Genomic DNA, 26,218 nt, shown 5'->3' with positions numbered 1-26,218 from the left:
TTTTCAAGTTTCATTTGTTTTCAGTCAGATGTTAGGTATTTAATGAGGCTCTGTTACATCCATCTGGAGGAAGTTAAAAGATTTTACTGAGAACAAAGCTCCAACCATCAGTCACACACACCAGCAGAGAGGCTCACACTAAAATCCACTCAACTCCGTCCCGATAAAGTTCTGATGTGAAGCAAAAACCCGACTGAAGGAGCAGAGATTGTGTCATGTGACGCTGAGCAGTTAGAAACCTGCAGTGTGTTTGCCAGGCGGAAGAAGTGCTTTAACGAGGAAAAGGGTTCAGTTCAGTGTTGGTGCAAAAAGTCAGGCGATTACAGTGCAACGGTCTCTTCCTTCCTCTGCAGGAGCAAACCTCAGAAGCCAAAAAACAACAACAAAAAAAACTATATTTGCTTGTTTTTGATGCTCCACGTTTTTTGTTTGAAAAGAGACACATACAACATTTCATCAAAAAAAACAAAAAAAGAGCTAAAACTGTTTCAAATATCCACTCAGGTTTTCCACAGAGCTGTGCCATGTCTCTAGATTCACCCACTCAGGACGACAAAAGGAGAAAAACTCAAGGAGAAACGACTGTTGTAATGTAAGAGGGAGATTTGGCTTAAATCAATAAATAAAAAGAAAAATGTTTCATTTTCAGCCTGAACACTGCAAAATTTGACCATTCGATTTCTAGTGCAAATATCTGAACACACTTGAAATAAAACAAATTAACTTGCAAGTAACTGTTTTCCGAAAATAATCCTTTAAAATTATTTCACTTATAACAAGACATTTTCCCCAAGTTAAAAGTGAAATAATTTGCCAGTGGAACCAGTTCTTTTTCATCAATATTAAGGAACTTGAAACACGCTCCTTGCTGAAAAGTTACTTATGATTTAGTTTTTCCTCATTTCACGTGTCCTCAGATATTTGGACAAGAAACTGGACCAAAAATGTTTCTTAAGATTTAGTTTTTTGCAGCGTTGGTCAAATATGTTTAGACTATGATGCGAAAAATCCTTCATTCAGTTCCCAATTGGTTGAAAGCTGATTTGTTATATTGTGATGATGTCACTGATATATCTTAAAGTTTTTCACATTGAATCACTTTACATCAACAAACTTTTATGTTTTTCCAAGAATTTTATGTGATAGACCAACAAAAAGTGCCGAAATGGAAAGACAGAAGTATTTAAAAAAAATTTTTTTACAAATAAAAATCTAACCAGAATGTTTTTGATTAGCATGAATAAATTTAAATGTAGAAACGAACTCGCACATCCTTCCTGTGGTAAAACATGGCAGTGGCAGCATAATGCCATGGAAGGACGGATGGAAATATAAAAGGGCAAAACTGGGGAAAAACTTGCAAAAGCCAATACAGTCGTTTACATCATACTCATGTGTCAGAATGGCCTAGTCAAAGTGCAGACTTTAATCTAAATGAAAAATTGTGGCAATACCTGAACATTTGTTGTTTTACATTTGCTGTGTCTGAGTTTGAGCTATCTTGAAATAAAAGCAAAGACATTCAGATCGTTTTTCTGTAAATATTAGGTGATTATTTTAGTTATCAATTAATCTATCAATTATTTTGAACATGAATTAATTAATTGGATAAAAACACCAGCAAATTCTGTATATTTTACAGGTAGGCCTTTTTATGCAATATTAGAAATGCATAAATAATTTTACTTGATTTTTTTAAGTAAGAAAATGAACATTTGTTGGCTAAACGCAGTAACATGATATCAGTCGCAAAGGATGCATCTGTAGATAAAAATATTAAATAAAATCCTAACATGGATTATTTTTAATTATGTAAATTATAATTAGATTAAAAAAGGTGCTTTTAAAAAGTTTGAACCTAATATGTTTTTTTCATCTTGTATGCAAAATCTATTTTTTGTGCAATTTTGTCTTAATTACACCTTTGAATACGCAATTTTTTCATCAAACAGCAATTAATGATTAACTGAGTACTAAATTAATAATAAATTAATTTATTATGATTAATCGTTTCAGCGATTTCATAATTAAGCACGACTTTGTGTTAGTCTGTCTCATAAAAATAAAAAACATCAAAGTTTGTGGTTGTCGTGTGGAAAAGATCAATAGTTTTGCAAGCCGCTGCCAGAAGTTCTTCCTGATATGTTAAGTGGGAAAGAGTCTCGCTTCGTTAGTGCTTTCCTGAGTTGTTAAATACAAAATAAAAGTTTAAACAGTTACAAAAACAATCCCAACATTTCAGGGGTTTTTTGGCTCTCTGGCTCCATTCGGTTCTGTCTGGCAGCGAACAAACCGCCTGAGAGCAGAACCGGGACATCCACTCTGAGGAAGTGCAGTCAGAAAGTCGGAGCCTTTGGTTCTGTTGGCCCGTTTGTTTTGTTCATGTAGTGTGACTAAAAAAAAAAAAACAGAAAAAAGGAAAAGTTCTGCATTTCAACCACTTCCGATCACTCACATCCACTTCTTATTTGGAGTCTTTTTTTTAAGTTTGGTTCATTTTAGTGCAGTTCTGTTCGGTTCGGCTGTTCAGACTATCCTCCACTGCAGGACGCTCATATCCTTCCCGCCGGTCGACACCAGGTAGCTGTCGTCATGAAGGAAGCTCACATTTGTCACGTGGCTGCTGTGGCCCCGGTAAACATGGCTTGGAGCCTGCAAGGGATAAAAAAACCAAACATTTCTTCAGACAATCCTGAAACAAAAGGAAATGGTCACACTGGTGGCCAGTGGCGGTTCTGTAATGCTCTCCTGCCTCCATAAATACAGCTTCTACCAAACAAAAAACCTCAGCTGTTATCGTTTGTTAGTGTCTGTAAAATGAGCTGTCAGGTCATAGTCAAGGGGCGGTGCCCTGTTACCTAGCAACTCCAGTGTTACCTTACAACCCAAGTTAAGCTGCAGCACATTTGGTCAGCTGGCTTTACTGCTGTCTGCGCTGTATAATGGCTGCTGGAAAAGATAAGTGTTCTGTCGTTGACTTACCATCCACAAACCACTTGCTGCATTCTTGTTGGTTGTGCAGGAGGCGCCACTTCCGCTTTTCAAAGATGTACGGTTGTATAATTGTTGCATGAACCACTCGATGTGGCTGAATTAAAATATTTATTTTGTGTAATTCATCAGTTTGTAGCCATTTTCAAGTGTGAGTGGAAACATTGAGTTGGGGGCGTGGCCAGCAACAGATTATTTGGATTTAAAGTGACAGGACGCACTAAAACATCTCAATCTGTAAGGAACTCTAAAAATCTCAATATTTAAGAATGCTTTTGAGAAAAAAATATTATACACACATTTGTATCGCCTGCAGTTCTGTCAGAACTTGTTCCAGGAAGTATAACATGTCACTTTAAAAAACTTTGATCTTATTTCTATTGATTTGTTTGGTACTCGGCTTTTTTAATGTTACAATGAGGATTCTTTAAAAAAAAATTTTTTTAAAAAGCATGAAATAATTTAAACCAGTCTGACTTGAAAGATAAATATTAGAGACCAACTTCAGAGTCAGTGTTATTCTAACTGACTCAAAAAAAAAGTGCTGCTGTTGCCCCTCATACTATGCTGCCCTTGGCAGAGAGCCACATCACAAACCGCCACCGTTTGTAGCCTGTGTAGCTTCATACCCTGAACTGTGAACATGGGTATGAGAAAAGATGGACCTTCCCGAAATCATCTCCAGTGACCAGGAGGCTCTTGTCGTTGGACGCACACGCTGCGTTGATGTCGGTGCCGTCTGAGCCGTCGGGCCACAAACCTGAAGAGAAAAGAGCAGCAGAAAAGTAATAAACAAAATTTAAGAACTGTAATGAATGTATTTAAAGCTAAGTAATTTTTTTTCAAATGAATTTTAGACATTTTATGGCCTTAATTTTAGATAAATTAATTTAAGACTTTTTAAGGAAGCGTAGACACTCTGAGACCAGCCATCTAGATGAGGAAGATGATGATTTGCTGAAGTTCAAAGTGGGAATCAAAATGAGGAAAAAGTTAAATTTAAGGGATATTGATGTGCTCGGGAAAAAAACCTGAAATGTATTTTTTAAATTTAATTAGCAAGTTGCGATTGTCAATATTTTTGTTACATATTCTTTTTTAATGTGACTATTGCGCAACAAATGAAGGTTTGTGTTAATTATTTCTTTCTATACTATTTTGGTGGAGAGTCAATATGATGTTTGCCTCTTCCTGCACTATCATTATGTTTTTTCTTAATATTTTCTATCTGTATTTTAATTGAAATAACAAAATAACTAATAAACTTTAATTCACAAAGGTTAAATAAACAACGACGGATTGGAAAAACCTTTTAGTCAGAATTTGGTGTAAAAAAACATGAATGCAGTCATCCATCCTGACATATCAATAATTCAGCCTTGTGGTGGAGCTATAATAGTGTCAAAATGGACCAAAATCTCTCAGAAGTTTTTCAGACACTTTGCTGAATTGATAAAATAAAGAATTAAAGTGCTTCAGAAAGCAGAACAGAGTCAAACCCACTACTGGAGATGTGTACCTAATAAAGTGGCAAGTGAATGCACAAGCGTCGAGTGGGAGAGCAGGAGGCGGCAGCGTCTTACCAAACACCTGAAAGCCCAGAGTGCAGGTGTGAGTGAACCACTGGATGTCTCTGGTGGTCTCCACGCTGACGACCTGCTTACACACCGACGGGATCCCTGCGGGGACAAAATACGTCCTGCATCAGCAAAATTCATATTTAGTGAGTTTTTATACTTCCATTCGAGTCTCAACTGGGTCTCAAAACACCCAAAGCGCTTTAAAAAATGACCCAGCTGTTTTTTGGCATGTCTGAAAATGAGCCGTTTCAAAAACCTCAACAATGAGTCACATGACATGGCGCTGCTGTGTTACCTAGCAACCGCAGAAGCACCGTCCCGTTACCTAGCAACTGCAGAAGCACCATCCCGTTACCTAGCAACTGCAGAAGCACCATCCCGTTACCTAGCAACCCAAGCAGTTCCAGACCATTTGGTCAGCTGGTTTTACTGCTCAATTCACTGGAAAAGACAAGAGTTTTGTTGTAAACTTACGATTCAGTCAACAACGAAACATTTGATTCATTCTTGTTGGTTGTGTGGAAAATCTTCCCAAACATTGTTGGCCTAATTGGCAGTGCAAATATCTAAGACAGAACTAACTTACGAGTTCCTATTTCTTGCTGAAAAGTTATTTGTAATACAGTTTTGTCTCATTTCAAGTCTATTAAGTTATTCAAATGACAAATTAGACCAAAAATACTTAAGATGTTCAGTTTTTTTAAATGAATGATTGTACAATTATGCATATGTTTGCAGCCATTTTTACTTCTGAGTGTAAATGTGGAGTTGGGGGGCCAGCAGCAGCTTATTTGGATTTAAAGTGACAGAGACGCTAAAACAGCTAGAAAAACTTTATTATAAGGACAATATTGTGAAAAAATGTGATGAAAATGTTTTTTATATTTCATAGCCATATCCTAACCTGTAAATGAAGAATAATAGGTCACCTTTAATAATGGCAGTAACATTCTGTGCTGTTTTAACGTGAACACCACGTAACTGTTTGGAGCAAAATCTCTGAGGAATGCTGGTACAATGAAACATGTTTGGCAACTGGAATGTCAGTGAAGTTATTTAAAAAATGAGCTCAAAGGTCACAGCTGAGGAGTCTGGCTCCACTACAGTGTGCTTTATTTAACCGGCCGTACTTACAGTAGAGAATCTCATAGTCGCCTGAATTTGAGACCAGATACTGGGAGTCCACAGACCAGTCCAAATGGGTGATGAAACTGGAGTGGCCCTGGCGAGGGATTAAAGGAATTAAAGTTAGAGAAACAGAGGAGAAGGCGAGGAAGGAGGTGTGAAGGAGACTGAGCTGACCGAACACTTCCCAACCCGACTGTACTTCCTGCCATTTTCTGCCACGGCGTAGATGTAAATGTAGTTGTCATGGGAACCGATAGCCAGGAAGTTACCGTCTACAGAAATCAGACCAAAGTTACATCGGTTAGGATGTGAAATTATGGGAATAAACAAGAACCAAACAATTTAAAGTCCTTTTGATTTTGCTTTCACTTGTCTAAAAGGGGCAAGTTAAGCATGTTACTGGAGGTAAAACAGGGAAAAACACCTGGGCCGTAGCGCATCACTGACAGCTGCTCGTTCCCGTCTGTGTGAACCGTAACTAAATCCTTCGAATCCGTGTCCAGAACCAGCCACCTGCAGGATCAGAGACACACTGAGCTTCCTGTCAGCGTCACATACATCTGTCTCTGTAATAAAACATTATATTACAGTGAAATGGTGTCAAAACAACAATATTATAGTTTATCTCAATAATTTCTGGGACAATTCATTCTCAAGCAAGATTTGTGATTGTATTATTGTTATTTGACCTTTATTTGCAGTTTGTCTCATTGAGAAACCAGTTTGCATTTGTACCTGCCAGTCTGGGTTCCCACTGCAACCACGGCTCCTGCTGGGTGGAAACCTGCTGACTGAGCTGTGTCCTGTGAAACAACAACGAAAAAGGAAAACTAGGATTTCCTCTCCATCTAATATTTCCATCGGTGATGAGATGAAGCGAAGTACAAACTTTGAAACTGTACCTAAAATAAGAAAACTAACTTAATTTTTCAGCAGAATATACTAACTTTTTTTAAATCAACAATTCTTGAATATTGTTAAAAAGTACTAGTTACATTGGCAGATTATTTTTGTCATAATACATTTTTCTATTTTTTAAGTGAAATGATCTGCCAGTGGAATTAGTACTTCTTCTCAATTTTCAAGAATTGTTGATTTTAAACTAGTTAGTGTATCTTATGTATTAAGGTATGAGCAGTGGAAACTAGACCAAAATATTTGATAAGATTGTGTGTTTTTACAGCATAAAACACAAAAATGAAAAGCAACCGGGACAGAAAAAGAAGATGAATAGGCCTGTTCGTGATTTATTTTTTGGAAAAAACATTTCTAAAGCATTTCAGTATCATGTGTTACTGTTTTTCATCCTCATCCCATATCACAATGGTAGTTAATGAACTGTGTTTATGATGTGCAATTCCCCAAAAGGACCCCAGGGGGCAGTGTAGACTAATCTCACCTCCAAGGTTTTGGTCCAGATGAGCTGATGAGCGCTGGAGTCCCACAGACAGACCTGCCTGTCATAGCCGCAGGTCAGGAACTGGGGCTTCCAGGGATGAACAGCCAGACCCCACAGCTCGTCAGTGTGACCCTGCAGAGGAGATTTGATTAATCATTCACCCAGTCATAACGAGTGAATAAAACAACAAACAAGAACAAAATAAGTCCTTCAGTGGAGGGTGGATATCTGAGCACATTTACCTGAGTGATGGGTATGAATTCTCCATCCAAGCTGCCCTGCAGAACAAAGTTCTTGGTGGTGCCGATGAGGACGGTCTCCCCTCTGCCCTCTGCTATGGTTCTGATTGGACCGAAAAACTCAAGAACCTGCAGAATGAAAATAAAGCCGCTGTTTACCAGGATCTTTCTTCATAAAGATACCTTGAATACATATCAAAAGTAGTTTTCACAAGCAGGAGAGCCTGAAGAGGAAGTACAAAAATATATAACTGCATATATTGCATATATTTCTGAGACAGGTTGCACTGTTTTGGAGATGGCTTTAATCTCTTTGTGTAAAATGTTCCTCAGGGATCCTATCAGATCCCACCAGATCCTATCAGATCCTATCAGAGTGTAAACAAGTTAGTGAAACTCTGCTGGGGTTACTAGGCAATAGGCTGGGTACAAAAACAAGCAAGATGAGCCTTAAATATCGATGCTAAACACTTGCAGCACTTCCTTGGTATGCTATAGAGCTCCACCATCATGACTCATGCTAAGAAATACTAAATTACTAATAATTAAAATGACAAATTATTTGCATTATTCAAAGAGGATGTCGGGTTTTGCTTCCTTACCTCCACTGTTTGGATCTGCTGGTAGCTGCTGTCCCACGAAATGAGCCTGCGGTCCTTCCCTCCGGACACCAGGGCGCCGTTTCTCAGCATGCACACTGTGAAGATGCTGCCCTCGTGAGCTCCCTGGATGACGCGGCTGATGCGATTAGTGCCTGCACAACAGAGACAGAAAGAGACAGATGAGCAGGATCTCAGGCCAGGGAGACAGACAGGAACGGAGATCAATAGATTAAACTGAGATGGTGAATCGCTTTTCCCATTAAATCTCTGCTCACAAGATCAAGCTTTGATCTATTCTCAAAGTGACCCGACTTTAACCTCTTGTCTGCTTCACAGGAGCTTGTGACTGGAAACATTTGAATTGTTTTATTCCCTTCTTAGCTCTGGCTCACACATTTGATCATATTCACTGCAAAAACAAAATCTTACCCAGTATTTTTGTCTGGATTCCAGTACAAACATTTTAGTACCCTTGAAATAAGACAAGACTAACTTGCAATTATTTTTTCAGCAATATTAAGGGATGCTTGACTTTAAACAAGCTGCTATATCTTGCTGAAAAGTTGCTTGTAAGTTAGTTATAACTTATTTTAAGTGAATGAAGATATTTGCACTACAAACTAGACTAAGATAATTGGTAAGATTTTGTGTTTTTGCACAAAAAATGCATGTTTTTTAATTCCCTGCAAGTCATACCTTTTCCCCACACCAGGATGTTTCCACTGGAGTCTCCTGTGATAGCGTCGCCGTTTTCAGCAAAGGTCACACACAGAACGAACTTGGGCTTTTCCTGTTTCTGTAGCACAGCACAAGAATTCACTTATTTCTTCCACTAAATAAGAATTGACATGATAACACAGATATTCTTTCATTAAAGCGCATATGCAAGGTCTGAATTTCAACACATTTTTATTAGTTTTCTCCAAAACATACTTGACTGAACCTCTTATTATTGGCCACTAGACCTCTTATGCTCAAGTGATCTCAAATTTTGAAGATTTTGAAAGTCTGTAAAAGTTTTTCTAAATTGATATGCACTGTAGGAGCTATACATATAGCTACTACTAACTAAGAAAGGATGTTAAAACCAAGTTAAAGTGAATAATTTTTTAGATGATGCTACAGATGTTAGAGGGGTGGATGTAAAAATAAGTCCATATTTCTTTGGTAAGATCTAAGTGAAACTGATACATTTTTTGCCTAATATTAGACATTTCCCTTACCTCAAACAGCCCCTGCTTTTTGACCAGCATGCCTTTCTCCAGTGTCCAGAAATAGAGATGAGACTTGCCACAAGTCACAACAATGTTGCTGTCAGTCGGGTGAAAGTCTGCAGCAAACACCGACTCATTGGAGCACTGAGCAGACCCACAAAAAGAAAGAAACAAGTCCAGTTCAGAAGGACAAACACCAGAACTCACTGTACCAGAAGACGCTCCTACCTTTGCTTCAGCGAGCCTCTCCTCTCTCTGCCAGTCCCACACAGACAGGACGTGATCGTTGGAGTCGTCCACAACACAAAGGGTGTTTCCTCCATTCTGATTTGCAAAAAAAAAAAAAAAAAAAAACATATTAGATCAAAAAGCTAACTCCTAGCAGAGCGTGAGTGGTGCTAAAGGGTGCGAGCTAGCGTCTCTTACCGACTTGGAGAACGCCAGGCAGACGAGCGCTCGGTCGAAGAAGCCTGTGCCCAGAACGTGGAGCGTGTTGAGGCTGACAGAGTCCCACACGCGGACATGAGGAGCCAGCTGCTGCCAGAAACAAAAACCGGGTTACAATACAATAATCCGTTTATTTAGCTTTATGAATATTAATTATTTTGGAAAAATATCCAATCATAAACATCAAAAGTCTTGAAATATTCAAAAAAGATAAATAAAAGAAACACATTTTCTTTTTGCAATAGACTATAAGAAGCTGGACGAGTTCACACACACACAGACACACACACACACCTCAAATTTGACCTTTGACCTACAAAAGATCTCAATTTTTACAAATCTTGGACTTTAGATTTAGCCAAAACTAACTCCAACCCCTAGGGAATCAATTTTACAATAAATTATGATAATTATTGCAATAAACAATAATAAATAATATTTTTGTTTAGAGACTTTTGTCAACTGAAGTACTGATAATTGGCTGATTAACGCAATTTCACCTTCTCAAAGACAAAAATATTTAATTTTCAATTAACACTTCACTTAACATTTAAATATCCAAAACAATATACAACAACCAAAAACAATAAATATTAATCAGAATGGAAATTATGGAGCTTCCTTCAATTTATTGTGATTAACTGCATCAGGTGTAGAAGATGAGGCTCTATGACTGTTATTTTAATTTGACGTACCTTAAAATTGCTTCAGTAAAGCGTGAATATGAAAAAACAATAAAAGTTCCCTTACTTTTCCGTCTGAGGAGGTTCCTGCCACCTGCCCAGTCGCAATCGTAATTTTATCAGGGTGAACGGCCAAACTGAAGAAGACAGGAATAACATCAAATATTTAAATGAAAATAATCCCTTGGTTGGAAAAATGACATTCCTGATCAGAGTGGAGGAAATCAGACTAATGAAAATACATTTTATGGATATAAAGTTTTATTACAATATGTCGCGGTATTATTGTAATAACAATAAAAGTGACGATAAGAACTATTTATGGCTTTTTTTAAGGTCAGTGTAAATAAATTACACAATAAATAACGATAAATTTTGCTGAAAGATAAATTGTCCCGATAAACGATAATATCGCCATTTTGAAACAGTTTCCAACTAACATAACGGGACATTAATGCAAGCAATTTATCCACCCAGAGATAAAAACAAACCCTTTAATTGATAATTAAATAACATTTCTGAAAACATTTTAAATATATTTTTAAAAATAATTTTTAAAATGTGTCTTAAAAATTACTACTTTTTAAAAAAGTCTTTGTAATATTTGTTTGAAAATTGAGTTTCAAACAAATATTCATCATTCAGCTTAGAAAACAGGCCAAATTGGCAGGACTGTTTAAAACCATTACGAATGATTGCGGTCCAGCTGGAAATGTTTAATTTATTATGCGATTTCTTGACAAATCAAGGCTACAGAACTAATAGCACACAAACAACACAAATACTGATCCTGAAATAAACAGTTTCTATTCATAATAAGCTTCTTCTGATATAAATCACAAAATAAATGCGATTTATATTATTAAACTCTAAATTTTGAGTGTATTTAATCAGACGTTCAACAGTGAATAAAACAGTGAAACATAAATTGGATTCTATTATGACAATAATAAATTAAAAATCTTGCCATGAAAAGACGTTTATCACCATAAATGCTTCACTAACATTTTAAATAAATCCTCGTTTTAATGATGGATGGGAAGCAGAAAGTCCAGTGCGTCTCTCACCACTTGATGTCGTCCGTGTGTCCTGTGTAGTGTCTCTGCAGCTGTTCGTCCACGTTGAACAGGACGACCACAGAGGCGATGAAATACACCGTCTCTCCAGTGGGAAGCAGGTACAGGTTGGAGCGACAGTCTCTGCCGCGGTAACCGTAGCTGGGTCAAGGGTCAAGGAATCCAAATGGATGGAAATGGATTTGGCACAAGAACAATTTGTCAAAAAAGTTTAAAGTGTTTTAGGTGAAGAAAATATTGGAGAAAAAAAAAACAACTTCTAGTCTAATTGATCACATAAAATCTCAATAATAAACACTGAAATTTGTAAATATACCCTTAAAAAACATGGTTGTTTTTGCTTTTCTCCTTATATTTTTTTGCCTTTTTTTTCTGTTCCTGTGAGGCTGAACAGCACGCCACATTCACTCCTGACAAGAAAAAATAAGCAAAGACAGCCACAGATGACGAGAAAACATAAAAGAAAATAGCACAAGAGGAGCTGCTGACTGCTTGCGCCGTCGGCTTGTCAGCTGTGTGCCGGTTATTTCTGACTCCAGGCTGCAGGGCGACGAAAACAGATCGACTCTGACAAGCAGCGGAAACATTTACAGACTCTTCTTTCTCCAGAATAACAGGCTGAACTTATTATGCACACAATTACTCGGCTGAACACTGGAAAAACAAAAACTTAAATTCTTTTTGTCTAGTTTCTAGCGCAAATATCTTATTACACTTGAAATAAGACAAAACCGCCTTTCAGCTTGTTTTAAGTATATAATTCCTTAATCTTAATGAATCTGGAAGATTATTTAACTTATAACAATACATTTTTCCCAATATTCAACATTAAGAAATTATTGACTTACTTTTACAACTACTTACTTTATGCTGAAAAGTTACTTGTGAGTTAGCGCACTTTAAAAAAGACAAAATTAAGATTTTTCTACCAGAAACTTGACCAAAAATACTTGATAAGAGTTGGTGTTTTTTTGCAGTGTGTGGTGTATTGGTTATCAAATAAATTTGTAATGCAGCCATGTCTGTATTTGTTTAAAAAAGGAAACATTTCCAGTAAATTTAGCACTGTTTTCTGAGTCAGATCGGTATTGGCCAACTATACTAAACCTCATATTTTGGCATCGGAAGAAAACAAAAGTAGATGGGTGCATCCCCAATTAGCAGTAGTTGGGGATAGTTGGGAATAGTACATTACCAAAAATACTTGGTAATATTTTGTGTTCTTGCAGTGAATATTTCATTTCTGCAGAAAGCTGCCAGGCAGGATACACCCAGTCCAGTTTGAGTTTGTTGCTGGGCAGCTCGCCTCGGGCCTCCAGGCTGTAGCTGTCCACTTGGTCCTTAGGCATGAACATGGTGACGGGGCGACCCTTCAAGAACATCTTCACATAACCTTCCTCTAGGAAAGGCAACAGAAAAAAAGCCTCATCAAACCATGAGTTTACACACAAACACATCAGAATAATTAATTTGGGAGAAATTAGTGAACAAAAGAAGCGCTGGTGAGTTAAATAGTGATGCAACTGGGTGTGAAGGTGGAATTTATTTATGTTTCTGTCATGAACAAATAATTAAAAACTGAAAAATTACAACACAAACAAATGTCTTAAACTGGCTTTAATCGTTTAATCGTTAACTGAAGTGTACAGATTCAAAAAACAAACAACATATTCAGAGCATTTAAGAAAAAAACCTAATTTGTCTGTAAATATGCAAAACTCTTCAAGTGGCGTAGAGTTTGGCTCAGTAATACAGAACGCTGTGTTGTTGCTGTTAGGCAATCTTGTTAATAAAGGAATTGATTAGGTTTTTGTTTTGCATATTTTAATGCATTTCTAATATTGCATAAGTGAAGTTAAGTGAAAAATCAAGAATGTGACCATTTTTCATACAATTAATTAATCATCAAAATAATCAAATATTCTGACGATTCATTGTCGAAATAATCAACTATCCAGGCGGTTAATTGTCAGAATAATTAAATATCCTGACGACTAATCGATTAATTGTCTGTACATTTGATTACTCATCAGAATAATGAAATATTCTGATGAATAGTTGTTGGAATATTCGATTAATTGTCAGAATAAATCGATGGCCAAAACAACCGTTTTTCTAATAGACAACTTTATCTAAATTAAGCCATGAATTGGCCTGTTTAACCTAGAAAAATAATATTTCAAACGATGAGTGTTGATGTTTTGCGCTGGTAACAAATCTGAAAGTATTGACTGGGAACTACAGAGCAGAGGAGGCAGAGATGGAGGGGCAATGCATGTGAAAAGAAGGTGGAGAAAGTTGGATGTTAGATGATTAAAATTCCTTTTTATGTCATGGTGAGAGAGAGAAAAGCAAAGATCAAACTAATGTACTAAAAGAAGGAAAGAAAGGAAAGTGACTGCAATTATAAATCAACATTTTTAACATATAGTAAAATATTTTACTGGAGCAGCTTGTTTTTTGTACTAACGTTTTTAGAAAATACAGTTTTATTTCATAAAAGCTTAATGTTTCAGAAGCTGCTTTCCCAGCAAATACGAAACACATTTCCATATAACTTCATATTTTAGTCAGTCTGATTATGTAAATACTATATAAAATATTAAATGCTTGATATTTTCAGTAACTTTTGAACCAAATACATTTTTACTCTTACTTGAGTAATTTCCTAAATGGCTAATTTTTACTTTTGCTTGAGTAAAAATATGTTTTTCCAGTGCAACTATCTTTTTCTACTCGACCCGCTTTTGGCTTAAAGATTCGTGTTTTTCTTTTCTTTGGCACAGATACAAAACAAAAAGCTGAAAACTCAGACAAGATTCAATAGAAACTGTCAGTGTGCAAATACTCATTCCAAGTGCAGGGAGACTGCAAGAGCAGGAGTTAAAAAAACAACAACCTGGAAGCAACTGCAAGGCATTGAGTGGCAGACATCTTTGTGTCGTTACTATGGTGACCAAAACTGACTGTAGTGAGGCTGTGAGCAAACAGACAGCAACTCCTGCAAAAACACAAAGTCTTAACGAGTATTTGTTTTTATCTTACCTTACTTAAAATAAGACAAAATGAACTTACAGCTGTGCTTGTCATGGTAACAAATTGTTCAGGATGATAAATTGTCTCAAAGGTTATCGTGGTAAACGATAACATTGTTGTTTTGAGATTGTTTTCAAGTAATATAATGGTAATAATGGCATAATAATGCAAAAACAAGAGCAATAAACTTTAGATTCTACCAAACATTTAACGCTGCAAGCGGAAGACATTTTAAATTTTAAATTAAACAGAAATATCAAAATGAATTTTGAAATGTCCGTAAAGAAAATTATCCTTCAAAAAAAAGAAATAAGGGCTTGTTGAGACTGAAGACTTTTATCATCCAGTATTTTGTAGAAGATAAAAAAAAGAAAATCAATAAATCACGAAAATTTACATTTTGAATTTAACTGATTTATTGATTATTAATACAAACCTATTTACAAGTGACTTTTCAGCAATAAATAGGAGCTTTACTTAAATCAACAATTTCTTAATACTTATAAGAAAACTACTATTTCCACTGGCAGATTATTTCACTTATAACAAGACATTTTTTCAATGTATTAAGTAAAATAATCAACCAACGGCACCATTACTTTTCTAATAAATATGAAGAAATTATTGACTTAAAACAAGCTGAAATGTTACTTCAAAGTTAGTTTTGTCTTACATCAAGTTGAGTAAGTTTTTTGTGGTAGAAAGTAAAAAATACTTGGTAAGTTTTTTGTGTTTTTGCAGTTTTGAGTGGAGGTTAGGTGGGATGTTTGTGAGTTAATTTTTCCGTAGGGAAAGTTTCAAACGCAGCTCAGCAGTCTGCTCCTGCTCCAGTCTGGACAGCTTTCTGCTCACTCCATGAACAGGTTTTTATTGCTTTTGGCCTGAGAGGAACGGCTTCACGTCTGAATGCGTCCAAACTGATGAGCAGAGAGCTGTGCAGACAGGGCGGAGGTAGGGGGGGAGCGGAGGGGCCCTGGCCTACCTTTGCAGTGGGTCACACGTCGCATCCCTTGTAAAGGTCACAGAGAGACACACAAGCACCAGATGAAGGTTGGCATCGCTTCCTCACCTCTACAGTGACCTCACTTCCTGTTTCCTGGTGAACGGCAGCTTCTGTCCATGATGTATTCAATAAACCACCGCAATCGCTTTCTAAGAACTTCTCTCTATCATCATCATTTTTTTTTGTGTTTTTCATCTATTTTTTTTAAATCATGTTAAAAAGAAAGTTGCATGTTTGTTCAAATATTAAGTGGAAAATTTTGCATGTCTGTTGAGCATCGGTAAAATCTTCTTAGTTAAATGACAATAAATGTAAATCTAAATTTGGCCTGAGTATGAATACTTCTGTAGAGGGTATTATGTAACAAATCTAAATATAAAACATAACAATAACAATAATAACAACTCTTACTGCTGTGGTGAATTTAATTCATTGTAACAAAAACCTGAAGCTGGTTCTGAACTGAAATCTAGAAAAAAGTGTTTTAATAAGAAAAGATTTTGTAATGATTGAAGCAAGGATAAAACGACATGAGGTGAATGTGTTAAATGTAAAGAATGAGCAATGAGAAAAATGAATGTTTAACAGTGACATTTAAACCAGGACATCATTGAAAGAAGCTGAAGTAGACTTCTGTGTGCAAAACACTCATGACACAGAAATCATAGCTGATATTAAATTCATTTTTTGGAAAAAAAAAATAACATCAGCTCTCAACTCTTTGAAAAAGAAAAATCTGGACTCATACCTGCATTGAACACTGGATCCCTCTGTTTGCTGCAAAGTAAATGAATAAACACACAACTGTCAGTCATGCAAGCTCACACACTTCAGTTTAGAAAACTAAGAACCTAAAAAATCAGTAGCTGTGTTTCCTTTCACCACAAAATTGTGCAAATTGAAATTTTTAAAATAAATGTGCTTATTGGAGACAAAGCAATTTAAAAAACCAAAAAAAAAAAAACTCCAGTTTTATGATAAAAAAAAAAAAAAACGGTTTTGTGCTCGGACGGTTTGGTTTTTCCAAACACTTTTAGCATCAAAAAAGTCACATGATCAACAGCCGGATGTTACTACTGGAGAAAACAATGGAGAAGACGATGACAGGAAGCGGTAGGAGGAAGAGCTCTCACCATTGGACAGGTCATCTAATCCACTCTGTCCAGAACCTGTTTGTTTTTCATTCAGCGGGTAGAACATCCAGAAATTTTACTTAATTAAGTAAGAATAGCTTAATAAAAATTAAAAAAAAAATTAAATTAAGAGTAAAAACTACAGAGTAGACAAAATATTCCCAAAAATAGTTTTTTTTTTCAAATACTGAAGTAAATATAATCAAGTAAATGTAACTAGTTACTACCCAACTCTGGCTCTCACAGCGCCACACAGTACATATAAAGTTGTGTTTCATTATGACTATAATTGCTCCCAAGTGTAACCAGCTTGTCGCTCCAATGCTTGATTAAGATGCCGACGTTTCTTCTGATGGCTGAATTATAAATACATCCTACCGTTTACATCCATCACTGCCAGGATTTTTACTGACTTATCGTTTATTCATGCATCAAGGTGAATAACTGGAGTTTTTTTCTTTTTACATTAGGAGAATGTTGACAAAGACTTTCACACATTTGGGATGGAAACGCAGTTAGTGACTGAGGTTTAGGTTTACCTGTCGCTTCTCTTGCCGCTGGAGTTGCTGCCCGTTGAGCCAGCCCGGGTTCGGTTCCCCTTGGAGTCGCCCGAATCCTTGCGAGTGAGAGTCCCCACGTGTTCGTTTGAGTTGGCTCTCCTCACAGTGCTGCAGGGACAAACGCAAGAAGCAAAACCAGTGAGTGGAAGCGTCTGTGAGCTTTCTTGCAAAGATTTCATTGATAAGGATTTCTTTTTATGCTTTATCAGCAACAAAAAGGCGTTTGAGACATAAAGCACAACCTTTCACCTGGCTGCTGAAATTAGGGATGCAAGTTATTGATTAATAAGTTGATCAAAAGTTTATTTATCTTATTAACTAATGATTAGTTGATTTTCTTAAGAATCTGAGTTTTTTCTTGTTTCAAGAGTGCCCAGCTTTTCATATGGTGGGGTGAATGTTTCATAATATGCTGAATTTTTTAAAACGACTATTAAAATGTAACATTATTTTTCTGTCAGCTCTATTAACTAAGTGATCAAATAGAAAATTTATAAAAATAAGTATTAATGGTTTTCTTACATTAATACACTTGGACGTATAAAATGTAGCAAAACAACAGCCTTCTAGGTTGCTGAATAAAAAAAAAGATGAAAAGAATTAAATACGTGAAACCCCATGAATAGAGAAACATTCATAGAGGTATTCTGTTGTTGCTCTGGAAGGAATGTTAAAACTTTGCTCCATTAAATCGTTAAATCATCACAGCTATAAAAGTCAACCTTTTTACACAAGAATAAAATATTTCCTCCACTTTTCTGTCACATTATCATCGCCTTCGCAGTAAATTAGTCATCGTAGAGTGAGAAATTAACATGTATCTCGGCTAAATGAGTGCTATTAAAGTAAAACTTAGCTTAAGTTAAGGGCTTTTTGAGTGTTTATCTCTCAAAACAGAACCGAATAAAGTGTTCTTTAGCTTCCCAAACCGGACTCAGGACCGTTTCTCTTTCCCGTTCCGTCATAGCGCCGCCGCCATCTTTGTTTCACATCAACAAACGGTAGGCTCCGCTTGAGGATGACCAGGGGCGCCACCTGCTGGATGGCGGCCAGACTACAACACTACAAGAAGTTCTAACTAGTTAATCAATATGAATTCATTTTAATCCAATAAACCACTAATCGAAAATTAATAATAAATCAATGAATCCCTAGCTTAAATACAGTATTGTTATACCTCCTCTAACGAAGGTATAAATAAATAAATAAAATTTGTTAAATTCTTATCAGTCTATTAGTAGAACAACAACTTATATTCAGATTGGAAAAATTACCATCTCCAACTTTGGCAGAGAAAGCATACTATGTTCTATTTTCCTGTTTCAAGAACTGCTGATCCTGTCCTAAAAACATATAAAACAGTCACAATAAATTAAGTTTGCTTCACTGCCTTCCAAAGCAAAAAGCAGAAAATTAGGGAGCAAATAAAAAGGTGTTTGCTCACTCAGTGTTATTGTCTGATATTTCTCAGCTAAATTCCTAGGTTGGAGTCCTTGTCAAATAGTATTTTGACTAAAGTACCAAAGGGTTGGAGGCCCAGCTGATACTTCTCAGCTAAATTCCCAGGTTGGAGGCCTTGTCAGAACAACTTGACTAAATTCCCAGAGGGTGTAGAATCCCAGTTGGTTCAACTAAAATCTACAAGAGAGGTGTTTTTAGAGTCCCTCATTTTATGAGGACTTTCCATAAGGAAGAATCCTCGCACTGATAGAAAATTGTTTGTTGCTGCGGTTTTTATTGCCATGTCATTGCTGTTGTGTGTGTGTGTGCATACAAGAGTGAGTGGTGCTCATCTTTCTCTGTGAGTAAAACTTTCTGTCCTCGGAATTAGAATCCTAAGTGAAGAACCGGACTGAGGCTAGTCTTTAAGTTGCATGACTTTGTGTTTTGTGTTTTTGATGTAAAGCACTTTGAAATGCCTTGTTGCTGAAATGTGCTATACAAATAAAATTTGATTGATTGATTGATCAAAGCAGCTGAAATACATAAAACATTGGAATTTGTTGAAGCGCAAAATGATAAGATTGTATTTCTCCACCAGAATACGGTTCATTTAAAACAACATGTCAGAATAAAAGCAGCGCTGCACAGATCTGCATGAGGGCAGCCAGTCCTTTTTCCACAACAAAAAAAGAGCCAAATCAGCAGCCAGCAGGCAGACAGGTCATCTAATCCACTCTGTCCAGAACCTGAAACTCGCCGCTGGCTTTTATCCCTTCTGCACAAATTGTGTGTGTGTTTTTATCCAAAGCAGCAGAGGGGAACAACTGTTTGCTGTTTTTCCTGTGAGGAAACCCGGCGCCCTAATTGGACCGCAGGGCTTTAAAGGTTGTTGGGAAGCGACTGCACCGAAGCTCAAATGAATACAAACATCACTGAGAGAGTCAGGGAGAAAGTTAAACTAAAATCCAACTTTCTATGTTTACACACTGCAAAAACACAAAATTTTACCAAGAATTTTTTGAAAAATGAAGCTATCTTAGTACACTTGAAATAAGTCAAAATTAGCTTAAAAGTATCATTTTAGCAAGTTTTAGTCTGCGTTTTAAATGGCGGTGATGTTAGCTGGGTGACTCTCACCTGAGGGACAAAATTCTGGTGGGAAGAGAAAAGAGGACAAAACAGGACATAGTTTCAAAAACAGGCAACAGGAGAGGATGTGCCTGGGAAAACACGACACGATGCATGAGGAGAGGGGAGAAAAACTCAACTGGTCAATAAAAATGTTTATTTCACTTTTCCAGTAAGAAAAAACTTACAGTGAAATTTCTGTTGCTTCCTGATGGGAAACCGAGAGCGACGGAGAGACCACCGGCTTATATATGTACGTTTCCATTTTAAAAACATTTTTGTGATTGCGGCTTATAGTGAGGTGCGCTCTATATCCTGGAAAATACTGTAAAAACTAAATTAGTTGACGATTATCTTAATAATCGATTAATCCCAATTAATTTGTTTAATCGTTTTAGCACTTAAAAACACTTTGTGAATCTTTCAAAATAGCACAAAATATAGATCAAAAACAAGAAACAAATCTATCAATCTGCTGAATAGTATTAGGGTGATGCCAAGAACATAAAAAATGATAAAATTATAAGACTAAAATTGTAATATTACAAAAAATAAATTAAAATAATATGAGAATAAAGTCACAATTTAATTTAATTTTCCTTTGCAATCAATAAAGTATTTTTGAATTGTAAAATAAGAACAAATTCACATTATAACTTTAAAGTCATGTGAGAATAAAGTCAAAATAATAAAAGAGTAGGATTTTTATACCCATAATGTGACATTAATCTCATATTTTTTTACTTTTAACCTCTTAATTTCCTGACTTTATTCTTAAAATATAACTTTATTGTCATATAATCATAACTTTTTGCTCTAATATTTTTTTGACTTTATTCTTATACAACTTTCTTCTTGAAATATAAATTTCTTCCCATATTATTACAACTTTATTCTTGTATTGTTTAAAATTTTTCCTCAAAATATTATGACCTTATCATATAAATTCACCTTATTTTCATAGGATTTAATTCTTGTAATTTCTGACTTTATTCTGATTATTGTTTGTGATTTTTTTAATCAGTGTTTTACTCCTGGTGCTCTGTCGTCGGACGGTACTTTAGGAATCCTTTGTTTTGGTTCCTGACCTCTTGTTGGCTGCCGGGCTGGCGTCCTTCCTGGTCCCGGGTCCAGACGGGGAGGGCAGTGTGCTGCTGCCTTTCTTCGTCAGGACGGTCCCGTTGTTGACCGTGGGCCGCAGCGGCAGAGTGGCGATCATCGGCCTGGCTGGAAGACAAACAACCACAAGCCGGAGGGAGAGGAGCGTCAGCTGCAGCAGTGAAACGTTTCTATCAGAGAGTAACAAAATATAAAAAACTAAACTGATTATGTTCCATCAGGTTTTACATTCTAGTAACATTAAGCTACTGTTTGGATGTTTTGACATTATTCTGGAGGATCTGTCAGGCCCACTTACTTGATTTGGACACATTGTTTCCAGAAGAATTCACCATTCTGATAAATTTCTTGTAATTATAAAAATGTTGAATTGTGAAGTTAGGGAAGACCAAAAATGTTCATATTCATTGGCTTTGTAACTGACAATTATTCTTAGCTGATTATTCTGATGATTAATTGATTAATTGGTTAAAAAATTGGCACATTTTGCAGATTTTCAGCTAAAAAATTAAATCTTTTTTTTAATTATTTTTTTTACAATATTAGAAATAGACTAAAAGATGGAAATAAAATAAATAATTTAGCTTTTTAAATAAGAAAAATATTTTATTTCCTAAAATATAGTGACACAGCATTCTTTTAGAAAACACTAGATTATTTATAGCAAAAGATGCAAAAATATACATTTCTAACATCAACATGTGAAAAGATCTGCTCTTTCTGCTGCATTCATTAATCAGTTGGTTTTTTTAGATGACTGATTAATACTTTGATTGAAAACGGTGAAAATATCTTTGAACCAAATTTACATAAATTTTTTTTAATCTTAAGTACAAAATGTATATAATTTTTGTTCAATTTTGACTTAATTACTGCTTTGAATAAGTTTTTTTTTCAGCAGAATAGCCTTTTTTGAGTCAGTATACTCCAGTTAACAATTAATCAATCACTAAATTAGTTGGCAATTCTTTTAAATAATAATTGATAATTTAATAATAATAATAATTAGTCACGGTTAATTTAATTAATGATTTTTTCCCTAATATTTATCTCTAACCCTTAAGTATCACTCCCTCTATCCACATCCTTTAATGTGAGGACATATGCAGATTTAAAAATAATTTATTCATCCAAATGTTGTCATTACTCATTTATCAAAATTACATTAAAAAAAAAAAAATTCTTAGAACTACAGCATTAACGCAGTAGTTTGTACTAGTTTCATGATAACTTTCTAACAAATTAACATGACGTCACAAATCAAATGCAAAAGTATTCACACCCCTTTTGAAAAGGTCTATGTATTCCTATCTTTCCCCTTTATAATGATGCACTAATTACTGTTCCAATGTGACAAAATGAATGGAAGTTCAAAGGGTTTGAATATTTTTGCTTTATCTGCAGTGATAAGTATGTAATAGATGCAGCAGAGACACATGCACAGCCAGCTCTATCTGCTTTATGTCTGCAGTAGACATTGTGCTGCCGGAACAAGCTGAGCGCTCGCTCTTTGACTCCGATCCGGGTTTGGCTTTTTGTTCTTCAGCAGAGGCACAAACTGTTCAGGAATCACCTGCATGAAACTCAGAGCCACCATGAGAACTGAACTGGCAGCAGCAGCTGACCTCTGACCCGATTCGGCTCCTTCTTTCAAAAACACCTGAAACCATCAGGTGTGGAGAGCAAAACTCAGTTTCTGAGTGGAGAAGAAACTGGGTAACACTTTATTGGATGGGTTGTGAATAAGACTGTCAAACTAATTCACCTACATGACACAATAAGAGAGATACATGAAATATAATTTCACCATTTTTCAGTGTCCTACATTCTTATAATTGGTGTAAATAGAGCATAAATGTTTAAGACTGCATTTTCATCAAAGAAAGTTGCAAGAGCTCGTCGTCTATTGACTCAGATCTCATCACTTCCTGACATTGGAGCCCAAACGTTGGTTCTGGAGCAGCTGAACAGAACCGACAGCATGCAGGCGGACAGACAGACAGACAGACAGACAGACAGACAGACAGACAGACAGACAGCAGTGGCAGCATGCAAAACAAAGCAACAAGTGCAGCCTGGACAGAGGCAACATGTCCTGTGGAGTGGAATAAAATCAGCAGCAGAGTTTAACTCACAGGTGTGAAGGTGAAAAAAATCAAGACGCCATAATTTTCTAACATTTGGAGATTCAGTTTACATAGTGTTCAGATCTGACTCTTCAAACAGGTTTACATCAAGATGCTACAAGTCTCCAAAAACTCAAAAATATCATCATAAATACAATTAGAAACAACTTCCACAGTCGGTGCCAAACTTTGCTCTTTAAGAAAGACTGCACTTCAAAAACACAAAATCTTACCAAGGATTTCTATGTCTGCAAAAAATTATATTTAATTTAAAATACCGACCAGAATTGCCAGAAGTTTATAGTATAAATACAGATTTTAACATACAAATATGGTATAAATATGATTTAAAAAATACTGTAAAATCTGTTTCCCCAGTGGCCGGTACTTTATTGTAAATTAGAAAATTTAGTTTTACAGTGTACTTTCCACTGCAAACATCTGAATACACTTGAAATAAGAAACCGTTAACTTTTAGGTAACTTTTCACCACGATGTAGGAGCTTGTTTCAAGTAAATAATTCCTTCATATTCATGAAAAAGTTCCATGTTATAACGTCTTCACTTGCAACATGGGGAAAATTTCTTCTTACTGGTGAAAAAAATTTACATTGTTACTTCTACTTTTCGATTAATATTCAATAATAACTTACTGAAAACAAGCTCCAATATTTTGTTTAGTTAATTCAGTTTTATTTTACGTGTACAAAGATATTTGCACAAGAAACTAGACAAAATATCCTGTAATAAACACTAAAATCTACTGATTTCAAACAAGAAATATCCTTTTTATGAATAAATATGGAAACGGTTTTAGTATTACTGCACTCTTTCTTCGCTCTGTCTTTCAGCCAATCAGAACAAAGGAAAATGAACAGCGCTCCAGGATTGGCTGCTTTGAAAATGCCAGTTAACTGTATATCAAGTTTAAGCATTGAGTTTAAGTATTTTTGTTTCCCAAGCTGCATTTTCTCAGGAAAAAACTAAATTTACTTTAGGGGGTCCAAACTTTTTCCTCAAGTAAAAAGTTTTGTTTTTCATTCTTTGCTGTTGAAGAGAAATTAATTTTTCCAGATACACATACAAAGGATTAGACATCAATTAAATAAATGTTACATTTACAAATATAATATTTTATTTTATTTCTCTTAATTCTCTTAATTTATTCTCTAAATTAAGCAATTTATTATTATTAACTTATTCTTATTAACTTATGTAGATGTAAGTGACAACAGAAACAACTTCTATTTTCCCTTATAGGGGAATTTCAAGTTTAACAGCACAATTAGGTGTAAAATGCTCTTAAATTATTAAAAACAATATATAAACTACAAATTATAGTAAGCAAAAGTTTTCTTTTATTAAATCTGTCTTCTAATCTGAACACTGCAGTATATTGAGGTGAAATGTTGCAGGCAACGACTGAAAAGTGCACAACAGGCCCGATGAGTGCAGACAAGCTACAGCTGGCCTACCTGACTTGCCAAAACTGCTGTCTGCTGATGGAGATTTTCTCATCTTAGTGGGCTCTATCACACAACGCAATTAACAAAACAACACAGTCATGGAGGAGAAGAGAGTAACAGCTGGTCAGAGGCATCAAGCAGAATCTGAAGTAAACTTTGGCAGGAAGAAGAAACGTAAAGAAAAAGCTCCACAAACAGATAAAATCATGTAAGGCGAAACAAAGCAGAGGTAAAAGTGAAGGTTCTGGTTCTGTGTTACCTTTGGTGGGTCCTCTGCGCGACCCCAAGGCCTGCTGCTCCTCTGAGTGGTTCAGCCTCCGAACCACGTCGGCCAGAGCGGACTTGAGCAGCTGGATCTCATCCTCCTGCATCTGGACCCGCTGCTCCAGGGAGGCGATCCGGTCCGTCACCTCCATGCTGCTGGCTGCCGACGCGCTGTCATCTGAGGAGACACGTGGTCAGATATGTCAACTTATTACAGGAAGGACACATTTAAAGGGAACCTATCAGGCAAAATTCACATTTAGTACATTTTTATACTTCCATTTGGGTTTCCACTGCTTCTAAAAACAGCCAAAGTGGTTAAAAAACACCCAGCTGAATTTTGGTAATAAGTTAAAGTCTTTTGGTGTCTGGAAAATCCACCCGATTGTTAAAGGAGACCTATTATGCTTCCTTGAACCGGTTCTGATAGGTCCATGACCTCATTCTTGGAAAATGACTTTTAGGGCCTCTTGTGACTTTAAATCTAAATAAGCTGCTGTTGGCCACGGTGCCTCAAAATCAACATTTACACTTTTACGTGAACAGATGTGAAATTAAACAACTGTACATCTTTGAAAAGCAAAAGTGGAGCCTCCTACACAGTTAACAAGAATGCAGCAAGTGATTTCGGGATGGTAAGTCAAAAACAAAACTCTTGTCTTTTCCAGCAGCCATTGTACAGCACATACAGTGGAAAAACCAGCTGAGCAAACATGCTGGAGTTCAGTTTACTAGTCAAGTGTACTAAGATATTTGCACAAGAAACTAGACAAACTAAACAAAATACCCTGTAAGGTGACAGATGGTGTGACTTTATATTCTGAAGCTTTTAAAATGGGTCATTTTCCAGACACCAATGCTACAAATGTTTTTAACCATTGGACTGTTTTTAGAAGCAGTTGAGACCGAAAAAGGAGTATAGAAACTCACCAAATGTGAATTTTGCACATTTGAAAGTCACTATGATGTTACCTAGCAACCCAACTTGAGCTCCAGCATGTTTGGTTAGCTGGTTTTATGACTGTACAATGGCTGCTGGAAACAACAAGTGTTTTGCTGTTGACCTGCCATCCAGAAACAACTTGCTGGATTGTTGTAGATTTTGCAGGAGGCTCCACTTCTCCTTTTCAGACGCATGGTTGCATAATTGCGTAGTTTTTCATGACAATAGTAAATATTAAGTCGGGGAAGCGAGGCCAGCAGCAAATTATAAGTTTTTAAAGTAACAAGAGGCCCTAAAACAGCTCAAAAGAGGCAGACCTGAGCAGACTGAAATCTTATTATCTAATGATTTTATGCAAAACAATAATATAATTAACAAGTTTTGTATCGCTCATAGATCTACCCTAACCTCTTCAATAAAGCATAACAGATTACTTTTAACAGATAAACTTTGACTTACTATAGAGGAAACCAAATTGGATGAGAGGTTAATCACAGATTTGTTTCCAACGTCTTCCTGGCCTCTCATCAATCCGAACAGATTATTATTTTGTCTCCAGTCAAGCACCGTCCACCAGGGTCCACTTCAATAATGGTAACACATGCACACCCACTTACCCAGGGTGTCCTCCATCAACA

The 26,218-nt window shown here is 36.1% G+C and overlaps 1 protein-coding gene across 9 annotated transcripts in view; it reads right to left on the bottom strand.

Annotated features, from left to right (window-relative positions):
* Positions 1-26,218, bottom strand: part of eml1 (EMAP like 1) — a 62,384-nt gene continuing 36,166 nt past the window's right edge. For 3 of the 9 annotated variants that reach the window (XM_055053262.1, XM_055053267.1, XM_055053261.1), the window contains 23 exons: positions 24,633-24,815; positions 24,383-24,436; positions 20,751-20,889; positions 17,071-17,199; positions 16,147-16,175; positions 15,378-15,404; positions 12,629-12,758; positions 11,351-11,500; positions 10,351-10,420; positions 9,580-9,690; positions 9,382-9,477; positions 9,163-9,297; positions 8,636-8,735; positions 7,940-8,091; positions 7,341-7,466; positions 7,099-7,230; positions 6,435-6,502; positions 6,124-6,212; positions 5,874-5,971; positions 5,706-5,793; positions 4,575-4,670; positions 3,621-3,751; positions 1-2,652 (listed from right to left, as the gene is read on the bottom strand). In XM_055053262.1, coding sequence (XP_054909237.1) covers positions 2,527-2,652; positions 3,621-3,751; positions 4,575-4,670; positions 5,706-5,793; positions 5,874-5,971; positions 6,124-6,212; positions 6,435-6,502; positions 7,099-7,230; positions 7,341-7,466; positions 7,940-8,091; positions 8,636-8,735; positions 9,163-9,297; positions 9,382-9,477; positions 9,580-9,690; positions 10,351-10,420; positions 11,351-11,500; positions 12,629-12,758; positions 15,378-15,404; positions 16,147-16,175; positions 17,071-17,199; positions 20,751-20,889; positions 24,383-24,436; positions 24,633-24,815 — 2,459 coding nt within the window. In that variant the 3' untranslated portion in view covers positions 1-2,526. Of the gene's footprint in view, positions 2,653-3,620; positions 3,752-4,574; positions 4,671-5,705; positions 5,794-5,873; positions 5,972-6,123; positions 6,213-6,434; positions 6,503-7,098; positions 7,231-7,340; positions 7,467-7,939; positions 8,092-8,635; positions 8,736-9,162; positions 9,298-9,381; positions 9,478-9,579; positions 9,691-10,350; positions 10,421-11,350; positions 11,501-12,628; positions 12,759-15,377; positions 15,405-16,146; positions 16,176-17,070; positions 17,200-17,991; positions 18,082-20,750; positions 20,890-24,382; positions 24,437-24,632; positions 24,816-26,218 lie in introns of those variants that run through there. The other 6 variants (XM_055053265.1, XM_055053266.1, XM_055053268.1 and 3 more) reach the window with 6 other exon arrangements.

The sequence above is a fragment of the Poeciliopsis prolifica genome, unplaced genomic scaffold (assembly GCF_027474105.1).
Source record: "Poeciliopsis prolifica strain line A6 unplaced genomic scaffold, Auburn_PproV2 SCAFFOLD037, whole genome shotgun sequence".
Lineage (NCBI taxonomy): Eukaryota > Metazoa > Chordata > Actinopteri > Cyprinodontiformes > Poeciliidae > Poeciliopsis > Poeciliopsis prolifica.
Note: the sequence above shows the minus strand (reverse complement) of the source record. Positions and strands in the feature narration are given on the sequence as shown.